Here is a 13,366-nt window from a genome sequence, read left to right as displayed (position 1 = left end):
GCAAGAAACTTTACTCAGAGAAAAAAAAATACATTTTATTAAAGAAAACACAGATTTATAAAAACTGTACTAGATTTAATACATTATAATTTCCATTTGTCGTTGTGTCTGGATAAAAACATAAACGTTAAAGGAACATGCGATTAGAAACAGAATTACAATGCTGTGAACTGGGGGGTGCATGGGAACACGATTCTTACATTTAAATTGTGAGCAAAATAAACCCGAATGACATTTTATACAGAATTATTATACAGCTGCAATAAATACATGAAAGCGGTACGGAGGACGTCTTCCAGGGTTTGAATTCCAGGGCAATTCTGAAGGCACTCCGCATTACAGACCCTGAAGTTTACTGAAAAACAGACAAACACATTGATTATTTATCCTGTGTCATGTATAACAGTTATGGTTGAACCCCTTTGGGTAAATTGCCCACTTCATTCATTTACTATGGGGGGGGGGGGGGGGGGGAATTTGCACACAGTGGAAAATACAGGCCACTGTGAACCACAGCAGGAAGAGGACTCGGTTCAGTCATGCATTTTATAACACACCATAACAAGCTGTGCCTTTCTACACAGCCAGAAGGAATTAGATTGCTCACCTGTCCTCAACGCTCTTGTTGGATGGGTAGTACACTTTAAAAGTGAAGCCACTTCTAGGGAAGGACCCCTACAAATCAGAGAGCATATAATATAAAACACGCTCTCAGCGTGGAAGAGCTTTACATGAGGGGCCAGCAGCCTCTCTCATACACCTTATATCCCACCTGTCCCTGTTTTCCCTGGATGGTCCCGGTTTTGAAGAAGGTGTCCCGGGATCTCATAGAACATAAACAGCTACATTAACATGCTTGCTCTATTTAATCTTAATAACCAAGTACCGGGTTAATGCAGAGGCAGTGCTAGAACACAGTGGCGTGCTTACCGGGTTAATGCAGAGGCAGTGCTAGAACACAGTGGCGTGCTTACCGGGTTAATGCAGAGGCAGTGCTAGAACACAGTGGCGTGCTTACCGGGTTAATGCAGAGGCAGTGCTAGAACACAGTGGCGTGCTTACCGGGTTAATGCAGAGGCAGTGCTAGAACACAGTGGCGTGCTTACCGGGTTAATGCAGAGGCAGTCTGTGTTGGCAATGTTGAAAGGATCGTATTTGTCTGCGAAAACAATAACATCTGGCAGTGGATAGACCCTCAGGGTGTAATCATACGCCCAGTACACCGGACTGACGTACAGCGGTAGTGGAGCGAGGTGCCCTTGCGACAGAATAGTTTTCACAAACTGTGAAAAAAAACAAACAAACAGGGTTATACTTGCTGTAATGAGTATGTTTTATTAAAACAGGTCAGGGGAGGTGACTGTAATGAATGAATCTGTTATATGTGAATGCCATGCAAACCTCACACTGTGCATCTCAAGACTAAAGCAGGAGGGATGGGTTTGCCCGAGGACAGGGCAGGAGTGGGTTTGCAGAGCAAATGTAAAGAAAGTCTGAACAGCCACCACAAGCACACCGCGTGCAACGCGAGGCCCTGCAAAAACACACAGCTGCCTGCAGGTGGAACTCTAGCGAGAACCAGGAACAGGGATGAGACACATTGCAGCAAATGTGAGCCTGCATCCCAGATCTAGAGGGGCTGCAGCCTGGTCTACATAGCAATGAAGAGCAGAGAGAATCTGGGTTTCAGGTCCCATGTGTTTCTACTCACATGATTAGGAATATCTAAACTGCTGCTTGGAAAACGCACACAGTTCCTGCACATTTTGTTCACCAAGTCCTCCCGGAACACGACCATTTCTTGTGTGCAGTACTGAATTCTTAAAAAAAAAAAAAAAAAAAAAAAGTACAAATTATATATACAAAATAAAACCATGAAGACAAACATTGTTCCAGAAACATGATGGGAACATGACAGTACATAAAAACAGAACCAGTTCCTCGTCTCCTCATCATAACCACATATTGTAAATATTTGTACAATTACAATAAATTCAACAATTAAATGGCATTCCAGACAAATGCAATCCGCAGCGCCTTCAGGAGACGAGGACGGAAGGTTCAAAGCCTGCTTGTTATCAGTTCACCCTGGAGAAAGTGACAGACATGAGCATTGCAGAACGGTTCCCATTTCTTGAACAAGGACCTGAAAGAACAGGTTTTCTTCCACTCAGGACAATGCATTTCCACCTTCACCTGCAGGGATTCGTTGTGAACACAGAGAAAGGCACCTTCTGTCTGAACTCCTCTGTAATGTGCTCTGCCAGCGGGGGCCTTAAAGAAATAAACAGAATGGAGCAGGTTTGAAACACTGGCCACAGGTTGCACACATTCAGCAGCTAAACAGAATGATGTTTCACTCAATTACTCAAGTGCTCGCCATGGCTTGACAGGATGGTAACATTGTATATTCCAATGAAATCATCACGGAGCCATGCCCTGCAGGCTAGCACTAGAACTGTTCTGAAAGATGCCAATTGGAACTTAGACTTTTACAGGACATGCCATATTAGATACAGCAACACATACGAGCAATGTGTTAAAAACCATCTCCTCCTCCTAACTTGTGCAGATACCTTTTATGTTATTACTTTCCAGATCTATGAAAACAATTTAATCAGTGGAGCAGCTCATCTGAAAGCATGGGGCATGTGTGCTGGTTTGCAGACAGATGGACTGAATCCAGTGACCAGCAGGCAGAAGCCCAAGGAGGGCTTCCAACCTACTGAGCACACGACAGTCTGAGCAGAAAATAAGGAAGCAGATGGCAGGGGAGCCAAGTGTTCAGAATAATTATTATCCTGGAATCCACCTCAAGGAACTGGGTCTGTTTACAATAATTTGCATGCGTTTATTATTATTATTAGTAGTAGTATTTTTATTTATTTTTACCTGGGTAAAATTGTACTGGGTCCTGGATCTTCGGGCCCGGGAACGAACACAAATCGGCTGCTGTGAACGAAGAAGGTGAGACTGGTGTGAAGTGAGGGCTGGTAATCAGACTCCCGTTACATGGTGCTTTCATCCACTCCTTTAACAGAACACACCTGAGCTTGTTACCTATACACTGCGGCTAATCAAGCTTGTAGTAAAACCTGGAATGGGTGACACCGCTATGCAATAGGAGTCTTATTTCCATCCACGATACGTAAAAGCTTATCTGGAGAGCAGCATGAGGCTAATGCTCCAGCCTGTCATTGCTGGTGTATAAAAATCAATCATGAAAGCTGCGGACAGCAAACAGCTGAAGGCAGACGCAGCTGGTCTGAGCCTTTACATGCCTGCCTCCGATTCCCCCTGAATTAGAAGACAGGAATACCGCAGTGCCAGCCAAGCAAGGGAGAGGCGCACTGCTCACCCCTCATTCCCATTTTAAATAAGAAGCAGAGTGTTCACTAGCATCAAAACATGAACGTGAATCTTCCACACTTCTTAAAGAGCATGCAATTCTAAATGTCATTTTAACAAAGAACACTTTTCTCGAAATCTGCCTGTGCCTGGCTTGCAGCTTGCTTAGAGCTGGGCTGGAGATCCTAAGCAATAGCGCTGAACAGCCATTCCCATTCCAGTCCAATCACAGGACAATATGACCTTTCAACAACCGGCTCCAACACAGCAGCTACAATCAAATATCTCATGAAGTTAAGAACAGACCTTTTATGGATGTTGGGGTATTCACAGATGACATCCGCCAGGGCTTTCAGTGAATCTGAAATCAATTCAATAAAATATTCAATTCAATAAACATCCTAGTGATTTACAGTACATATATATATAAATAGCACCCTTCATACCATTGCATCCCAGAGCGCTGTACAAAGTAAAAAACAAAACAAGAGAGTTCATATGTACAATACACTCCAGCTGCAACCAATTATCTAAAAGCACATTCAAAATAAAGTATGTTTTCAATGTTTCATCCTGCCGAACGTCAACCCGGAATAGAGATCCACAAACGAGGAGCACAACAGCAAACGCTCTGATTTGAGAGGGTTTTCTGGAGCTGTTTAGTATAACTCAAGCTGTCCAGTGTAGACACGGAAGCCATGATTGGATTTCCAACTCACCTTTAAGAGCTTGTATCTGGTTTCTTCCATAGGGGGCAGAAGAGAAGTTTCCACAGAAAATGAAGCAGGTTGGCGGCATTGCTGAGTAACCTGTGGGACACAGCAGGCAGTACAACAATATGAGCTTCAGCCCCGTTACAGAGTGTTGCAGGGGGGGCAGGTTGATGGCTACACTCTGGTGTACCAGCTGCACTTAGAGAGAATGTCTGAGAGCCCCGTTGAGTCACAGGGGTGCTTTAAACTTCTGAGATTCAAAAAGTCACCAGAGACACAAAGTGAATCCAAACAAGAACAGTTCATTAGTTCAGATACTTGTGATATCAGGGATGGAAAGAAGACTGCATAGCAGTTTGATCCATTCCTGGTTTTACTAGGAGTTTAATCAGACACACCTGCGCTTGTTACTATACACTGCGACTAATCAAGCTAAAACCTGGAATGCAAGAGCAGTCTTATTTCCATGCCTGGATATTTCAGAGCTGTGCCAGTTTAAGTGCAAGTACCCGAGAACATGGTGTGGATTTTCTCCAGCACCTCCACGCTGTCCAGCCACACGTCAGACACAAAGACGAACATGGCGTCTTCGTTCTGCTCCTCCAGCTGCTTCAGCTTCGCAGAGGATTTCACCGACGCGGGAGAGGGACCGCCGAAGAAATTCACATCGCCATAGTAAGCTCTGCAAACAAAATGACTAAACCGCTCACAATCACTTGTACATTGCTAACAACACATATTCAAGGTCACTCTCAATACTACAGTAAGAGAGAAGGGATATGAATAAAACAATAACCTTGTTGTGCTGGAGGGCTCAGTCGGTGGAAATCCAAAAGCATTGACATGAAACACAGCGTCCTCGTACCACCCTGAAACAGCAGGACAGACGATCATCCCTCACACGCTGCCCCTTCAGCACTGCATACCTAGATCATCCCTCACACGCTGCCCCTTCACCACTGCATACCTGGATCATCCCTCACACGCTGCCCCTTCACCACTGCATACCTGGATCATCCCTCACACGCTGCCCCTTCAGCACTGCATACCATCCCTCACACGCTGCCCCTTCACCACTGCATACCTGGATCATCCCTCACACACTGCCCCTTCACCACTGCACACCTGGATCATCCCTCACACACTGCCCCTTCACCACTGCACACCTGGATCATCCCTCACACGCTGCCCCTTCACCACTGCATACCTGGATCATCCCTCACACGCTGCCCCTTCACCACTGCATACCATCCCTCACACGCTGCCCCTTCACCACTGCACACCTGGGTCATCCCTCAGACGCTACCCCTTCACCACTGCATACCTAGATCATCCCTCACACGCTGCCCCTTCACCACTGCATACCTGGATCATCCCTCACACGCTGCCCCTTCAGCACTGCATACCTAGATCATCCCTCACACGCTGCCCCTTCAGCACTGCATACCTAGATCATCCCTCACACGCTGCCCCTTCACCACTGCATACCTAGATCATCCCTCACACGCTGCCCCTTCAGCACTGCACACCTAGAATGCAAGCTAGGGGGGCATGACTGAAGTCTTTCACATCTTAAAAGGAGTTGGCATAATTAACCTGAACTTGAACCCATTACTTTGGGCGCAGTACAGAAACCGGGACCAGAGAAAACAGTTAGAAATGAAGTGGAGACACTTAGGACAGAGGGAAGGAGACACTTCTTCACACAGAAACTGGCCAGGGTATGGAATGGGCTGCCTAGACATGCTGTAGATCAAATCTAATTATATCACGTTACCTTCTGCTAGAACAAAACAAGCTTCAGTATATAATCCACTATGAAACTGGTAAACTTTAAGGTTAAGGAAAAGAATATATATTATTTTAATTATAGAAGAAACAACAGCCAAAAGCAAACAAATGTCCAAGTTAGATTTTGACGGTTTTCCAATAAAATAAGCTTTGTTAATAAGCAAATTTTTTTTTTTTTTTTTAGTAAATGCAGTAAATATTGTGAGATACAGTTGGACCCCAAATTTACCAACACAATTATGTTCCCAAGACTGCTAATAAATAATAATATTATTATTTGTTTATTTAGCAGACGCCTTTATCCAAGGCGACTTACAGAGACTCGGGTGTGTGAACCCTATAATAATAAGACTGGTGTGATCTGTATTAATAAAAGCGCTTCACCATGAGGAGGAAGAAGTAATTTTCTGTAGATCGATGAATCACTCCTGTTTGCTGCGACATGAAATTGCATTGAAAGACAATTCCAAGTAATACAAAGTATTAACATGGCCATATTTACTGCACACGTTTCACAATGCCAGCTATTGTTTGATACACATAGATTTATTACATGCAATCTCACACTTTCCCTCTGGCATTTTTCAACATTTCTTTACTGTGTTTTGATACCGCACTCAGGTAGATTAATCGCTCAAAGCCCACAGGAGTGATTCACTAATTCATCATTAATCAATTCAAACCCCTAATAATACGAAATTACAATAATAAAGAAACAAGGCAGGAGCGGCGAGTTTAATCTGAGCGTCGTGTCTTTGACAGCAGCCAGGACCCTGTTTCTGGTCTCAGTTTGTAAGTGTGGGGTTTGTAACTCAGTACACACTGAATTCACACATGGAAAGGATATTGCTTTGCTGAGGTTCAACTGGATTGTGCCTGTGGGGTCTTCCAGGTAGAACTTTCCCTTTAAAAAAAAAAAAGTTATATATATTTTGTACGTGTATTCAACACTTGATGCAAACCACAAATTATAATCAAACATAATAATTGTTAACGTTTTAATTTATAATCAGGGGAAACACTACTGTAATATAAAGCAATGAGAAATATATTTATTATGTATCCAAAACTACTTCAAATGTTTTTTCCCCAGCTATTTTCAATAATGCATGCATGAAAGGGCTACGGGCTGAGTGTTGTTACAGTATGGCAGTGTCTTGTTTGAGTGTTGTTACACTATGGCAGCATCTTGTTTGAGTGTTGTTACACTATGGCAGCGTCTTGTTTGAGTGTTGTTACACTATGGCAGCGTCTTGTTTGAGTGTTGTTACACTATGGCAGCGTCCTGTTTGAGTGTTGTTACACTATGGCAGCGTCTTGTTTGAGTGTTGTTACAGTATGGCAGTGTCTTGTTTGAGTGTTGTTACACTATGGCAGCGTCTTGTTTGAGTGTTGTTACACTATGGCAGCGTCTTGTTTGAGTGTTGTTACACTATGGCCAGTGTCTTGTTTGAGTGTTGTTACACTATGGCAGTGTCTTGTTTGCGTGTTGTTACAGTATGGCAGTGTCTTGTTTGCGTGTTGTTACAGTATGGCAGTGTCTTGTTTGAGTGCTGTTACACTATGGCAGTGTCTTGTTTGAGTCCTGTTACACTATGGCAGTGTCTTGTTTGAGTCCTGTTACACTATGGCAGTGTCTTGTTTGAGTGTTGTTACACTATGGCAGTGTCTTGTTTGAGTGTTGTTACAGTATGGCAGTGTCTTGTTTGAGTGTTGTTACACTATGGCAGCGTCTTGTTTGCGTGTTGTTACAGTATGGCAGTGTCTTGTTTGAGTGCTGTTACACTATGGCAGCGTCTTGTTTGCGTGTTGTTACAGTATGGCAGTGTCTTGTTTGAGTGCTGTTACACTATGGCAGCGTCTTGTTTGAGTCCTGTTACACTATGGCAGCGTCTTGTTTGCGTGTTGTTACAGTATGGCAGTGTCTTGTTTGAGTGCTGTTACACTATGGCAGTGTCTTGTTTGAGTCCTGTTACACTATGGCAGTGTCTTGTTTGAGTCCTGTTACACTATGGCAGTGTCTTGTTTGAGTGTTGTTACAGTATGGCAGTGTCTTGTTTGAGTGTTGTTACAGTATGGCAGTGTCTTGTTTGAGTGTTGTTACACTATGGCAGTGTCTTGTTTGAGTGTTGTTACACTATGGCAGCGTCTTGTTTGAGTGTTGTTACAGTATGGCAGCGTCTTGTTTGAGTGTTGTTACACTATGGCAGCGTCTTGTTTGAGTGTTGTTACACTATGGCAGTGTCTTGTTTGAGTGTTGTTACACTATGGCAGTGTCTTGTTTGAGTGTTGTTACACTATGGCAGTGTCTTGTTTGAGTGTTGTTACACTATGGCAGTGTCTTGTTTGAGTGTTGTTACACTATGGCAGTGTCTTGTTTGAGTGTTGTTACACTATGGCAGTGTCTTGTTTGAGTGTTGTTACACTATGGCAGTGTCTTGTTTGAGTGTTGTTACACTATGGCAGTGTCTTGTTTGAGTGTTGTTACACTATGGCAGTGTCTTGTTTGAGTGTTGTTACAGTATGGCAGTGTCTTGTTTGAGTGCTGTTACACTATGGCAGTGTCTTGTTTGAGTCCTGTTACACTATGGCAGCGTCTTGTTTGCGTGTTGTTACAGTATGGCAGTGTCTTGTTTGAGTGCTGTTACACTATGGCAGCGTCTTGTTTGCGTGTTGTTACAGTATGGCAGTGTCTTGTTTGAGTGCTGTTACACTATGGCAGTGTCTTGTTTGAGTCCTGTTACACTATGGCAGCGTCTTGTTTGCGTGTTGTTACAGTATGGCAGTGTCTTGTTTGAGTGCTGTTACACTATGGCAGTGTCTTGTTTGAGTCCTGTTACACTATGGCAGTGTCTTGTTTGAGTGTTGTTACAGTATGGCAGCGTCTTGTTTGAGTGTTGTTACAGTATGGCAGCGTCTTGTTTGAGTGTTGTTACACTATGGCAGCGTCTTGTTTGAGTGTTGTTACAGTATGGCAGTGTCTTGTTTGAGTGTTGTTACACTATGGCAGTGTCTTGTTTGAGTGTTGTTACAGAATGGCAGTGTCTTGTTTGAGTGTTGTTACACTATGGCAGTGTCTTGTTTGAGTGTTGTTACACTATGGCAGTGTCTTGTTTGAGTGTTGTTACACTATGGCAGTGTCTTGTTTGAGTGTTGTTACACTATGGCAGTGTCTTGTTTGAGTGTTGTTACAGTATGGCAGCGTCTTGTTTGAGTGTTGTTACAGTATGGCAGTGTCTTGTTTGAGTGTTGTTACACTATGGCAGTGTCTTGTTTGAGTGTTGTTACACTATGGCAGTGTCTTGTTTGAGTGTTGTTACAGTATGGCAGTGTCTTGTTTGAGTGTTGTTACAGTATGGCAGTGTCTTGTTTGAGTGTTGTTACAGTATGGCAGTGTCTTGTTTGAGTGTTGTTACACTATGGCAGTGTCTCGTTTGAGTGTTGTTACAGTATGGCAGTGTCTTGTTTGAGTTGTTACAGTATGGCAGCGTCTTGTTTGTGTGTTGTTACAGTATGGCAGTGTCTCGTTTGAATGTTGTTACACTATGGCAGTGTCTTGTTTGAGTGTTGTTACACTATGGCAGTGTCTTGTTTGAGTGTTGTTACAGTATGGCAGTGTCTTGTTTGAGTGTTGTTACAGTATGGCAGTGTCTTGTTTGAGTGTTGTTACACTATGGCAGTGTCTCGTTTGAGTGTTGTTACAGTATGGCAGTGTCTTGTTACAGTATGTGTTCTGACGAACCTCTTTCAGCTGTGTGATCATACCCAGAACAATGACTTCCTCAAGCTTAGCTGTGCTACCCAGCAGGGCTTCCACTGTCTTCAACTGCAACCAAAAACAAAATGTGAAGTGTGAAAACGATCTAACAAACCTGACTTTAATAGGCACGGACACATATACTGTTACACCGCAAGAGACAGGGGCAACTGTACATATGAACCCTTCCCATCCTGGAGGGACCTCCAGGTCCAACCTTGTCTTCGAGCTGCTTAGAGTTCTTAAAGTAACTGGACCAATTGACCAAAATATATGTAAGAATAAAAACAGTTCTGTCCTGTTCTCATACTCAATAAAGGAGTGCCCTTTTGAATTATATAACTTCATTTTGCATTATTTCAGGTCGACAAACGTAATACAGGACTGACAGGGTTATATTAAAAGCATTAGTCTAGTTAATGCCGTTATCCAGGATTTTTTTCCAGCTGGTACCGATAGTCTATCGTTTACGAGACCACGTTTCAAGCTGCATAAGATGTTCCAGACTGCTCTGAAATCTGGCTTTGTGGTTTTATAATGATGTTTAAAGCAGCTGACACCAGCTGGGATTCGACTGTTGGGGAAATAGGTTTATTTGTTGTTTTTTTGTTTGTTTACGTACTGAAACGCAATGCTGGTTTCATCTCACCTGGAATTTGTTCCTGCCCTCATCAGGATCTGAGCCGATGACCGGAGGTGTAAACAGTTCATGTCTGTGAGTTCTCTGGTGAGAGGAACAAAAAGAAACAACTTGAATTTGAAATACATGTAGAGGAACAATAGCTCAGGCCGACTCAGAAGCACCTCCACCAGTTCACAGATCCGTCCGGGAGAACGAATGCACTGCAGGGCAATGAGACCTGGCAGGGAGCAACAGCAGATCATGGGTGAGACAGCACTGACCCGTTTGTATAAAACAGCTGACGAAAACAACCTGGATATTATTTATTAAGCTGTCGCTCGTCATGCTTTACAGAGCGTACTGTCGCCCCCCCTCCGGAATATCTTTGAACTGCTCAAGAGCCTTTTGGCAAAAAGTGTTGAGTTTTATTTCTACGTTTGGGGATCCTTGTGCACTGATCCCATGAGTCAGTCCGTACCTCCGTCTGTCTGACACACTCGGATTGCATTTCAATAATCGCAGCCTCTCCGGACCTGTGTGATGATTATGTGATGAGGAGGGCCCTCTGTATGTGCATGCGCTGGTTCTGCTCAATTCTTTAGTAATTGAATAAGGTCTCACTTGTTGCAGGATAGTGTAGCGCTCCCTGAACAGTTCAGCCTTGTCCCTGGCTGTCCCACATATCCTTGGTGCAGGATGGCTGGTCATAGCAATGCTGAGATAAGAACAATAGGAGTGTTTATAATTGCAATACATGAACAAGCTGTTAGCATACACTTAAAACTGTAAATTAGATTCTCTATACAACACTGACTTATGAGTCATGATTCCTTAACATGACTAAGCCCTTTTAATTCATATTTTTAAATATTTGCATCAGAATGCTTACGAGTATAATAATAAATAATAATAAATAGCAGCACACATGCAATGAGAGCTCCAGTTCCAGTGTGAGCACTACTGTACTTACGGTACAAATTTCTTCCTTTCTGAACTGTAGAGATATCGGGGTACATCAAACGCTCCAATAATATTGAAGACGTGGTCTCTGAAACACAGGGATGCAGACACTTGCAGGTTTGACAAACAGAGCTGTCCAAAACTATACAAAGAAAACTGAAAGCAAAGAGGAGGATTCTTGTACTCACATGGTTTCATCACAAGACTGACTGCATTCCTGGACAGCAGACTCGACCATCGACAGCTCGATCATATTAGAAGTCACTTAGAAAAGCAAGCGCATTTAGAAATTAACAACAAAACAGCAGAATCGAGACTGCATACAAATACAACATGCTTAAATCAAACTACACAAGTGCAGGTTAAATAAGAGAGGGCAAGGCGGGTAGTTAAGTACTGGTGCCGAGTCAAGGTAAAATGCCACTTTGACAGAAGTAATCAAAGTGTGTGTTGAAATTACACAGTGTAAACACACATTAATAGATCGACATGCACACAGTGTAAACACACATTAATAGATCCACATGCACACAGTGTAAACACGCATTAATAGATCTTCATGCGTGTTTTATATTGTACTCACAGGGCTGCTTTTCAACAACATCGGTGATGCGTTCGATCACATCTTCCAGTTCCAGATCACTGACCGACACCAGAACTTCCACCAGGAACCTGCTGGCCTCGCTGAGAACAGTAATACGAGAACACGCAACACTCATTAGTACATGAGGACCTGGGGCTGTGCTTTTATATATTACTTAATCCACTGGTTTCACCGGCGCTGACCAATTGTGGACAGTGAAACCAGCCTGATGTGCATTTGTATAAAAAGTGAATCAATCTTGTGAGTGATGGTCCATTTTTTTGGTAGAGTGATTACAACCAGTAGAATCTACTGGCAGCAGAGGAAGTGAAAATCCCACTGGTAGGAACACCTGCCTTTTTTTACTTTAAGTGTGAACTACACAATCGGACTTTCATTTTTTTTTTTTGTTTTGTTTTTTACAGATTCTAGCTGTTAGTCTTGGTGGCAGTAGTTTGAATCCCACAGAATTAAAAATGTTCGCTGATGAAATCAGGTGCACCAGTGGTTTTACTCCAAAGTGTAAAAGACTGAAACATTTCATATATATATTTTTTTAATACAGTTAAATACCTGCTGTGTTTCCTTCTAGTTTTACAACTTTAACAGGTGCTTGTTCTTAATAAACAGAAACACTGCACCGTACAATATAAAATACGATCTTACAAAAACGAAGCTATGCACCTGACATAATAACTGAGTCAGGGTCAGGGTCAGGGTCAGGGTCAGGGTCACAAGCACACCCGCTAGGACGGTACTGCTTCTTCTCGGTGACTGCGCTGCTGTAAGTTTGCAATGCTGAGCGGCTGACCGACAGAGAAGACTGCGCCGTGCGCACTAACCCAAAAGCTATTTCACAGATTCACAGATTCGGTTATACTCACGGTCTAAGCACGAGACCCCGCATTTTGAAAGCCGACGAAACTTTAATTTTCACTTTGCTACTCGCCATCTTAAACAGTTCGCGCTAAATTCTGGACTTCCGTTTACATCAGTCAGCATCCCACCACGTGTCGACGTTACTAGGCAACCCGCGGATTCCGCGGGGGCGGCGCGGTCCTAAAGCTGGCCGTGTTTCTGCGTGTGCGTGTGTATCTAATGTAATCGAGACTGTGCTGCGCGTAAAACCGCATCTGTAAGAACGTTTACATCCGCGTGTCCTCACACCTTTCTGTGCCGCCCCGCGCTCCGTAGTGCGTTGCCTCCTCCTGTCTGAAGGCTGAGTTCAGCTGCAGTGACAGCAGCGCGGTCGAGGGTTCAACGTGTGTTTGAAATGTAGCTTTAAGGTGCTTTTTAATGGCCGAATCGCAGCGAATGGTAGCCGAGGAGAGAAGCGGCCACTGTGCCGTTGTAGATGGGAATTGTCTTTATGTTTGGGGGGGATATATGGTACGTTTTCAAATATGATATCATTGTTTACATTGTTACAGGAACAGTTTTGTCACAGTCAGGATGAACAGCCGCAGCTAGGGGTATTGCAAAAGTCACTCGTCTGTAGAAACGACGACAAGTTTCAGTTAAAAAAAAGAATAACCGAAATAGAGCTTTATTATATATGTTTTTTTTTATTTTTTAGAAATGCATATCATTTT

The 13,366-nt window shown here is 43.3% G+C and overlaps 1 protein-coding gene across 2 annotated transcripts; it reads right to left on the bottom strand.

Annotated features, from left to right (window-relative positions):
- Positions 1 to 21: 21 nt before the first annotated feature.
- Positions 22 to 12,780, bottom strand: LOC117420231 (DNA polymerase epsilon subunit 2-like). 2 transcript variants are annotated; one of them, XM_058992095.1, is made up of 19 exons: positions 12,659 to 12,780; positions 11,775 to 11,875; positions 11,380 to 11,455; positions 11,202 to 11,279; positions 10,853 to 10,946; positions 10,259 to 10,333; positions 9,595 to 9,678; positions 6,700 to 6,756; positions 5,839 to 5,887; positions 4,858 to 4,930; positions 4,571 to 4,743; positions 4,068 to 4,157; positions 3,655 to 3,709; positions 2,893 to 2,952; positions 2,197 to 2,274; positions 1,712 to 1,820; positions 1,107 to 1,283; positions 608 to 675; positions 22 to 355 (listed from the first exon to the last, which is right to left on the bottom strand). In XM_058992095.1, the coding sequence occupies exons 1-19, from the start codon at positions 12,724 to 12,726 to the stop codon at positions 337 to 339; spliced, it is 1,584 nt and encodes a 527-aa protein (XP_058848078.1). In that variant the 5' UTR covers positions 12,727 to 12,780; the 3' UTR covers positions 22 to 336. The 2 variants fall into 2 exon arrangements, with proteins under 2 accessions (XP_058848078.1, XP_058848079.1); XM_058992096.1 differs by lacking the exon at positions 9,595 to 9,678.
- Positions 12,781 to 13,366: the final 586 nt, after the last annotated feature.

The sequence above is a fragment of the Acipenser ruthenus genome, chromosome 18 (assembly GCF_902713425.1).
Source record: "Acipenser ruthenus chromosome 18, fAciRut3.2 maternal haplotype, whole genome shotgun sequence".
Classification (NCBI taxonomy): domain Eukaryota; kingdom Metazoa; phylum Chordata; class Actinopteri; order Acipenseriformes; family Acipenseridae; genus Acipenser; species Acipenser ruthenus.
Note: the sequence above shows the minus strand (reverse complement) of the source record. Positions and strands in the feature narration are given on the sequence as shown.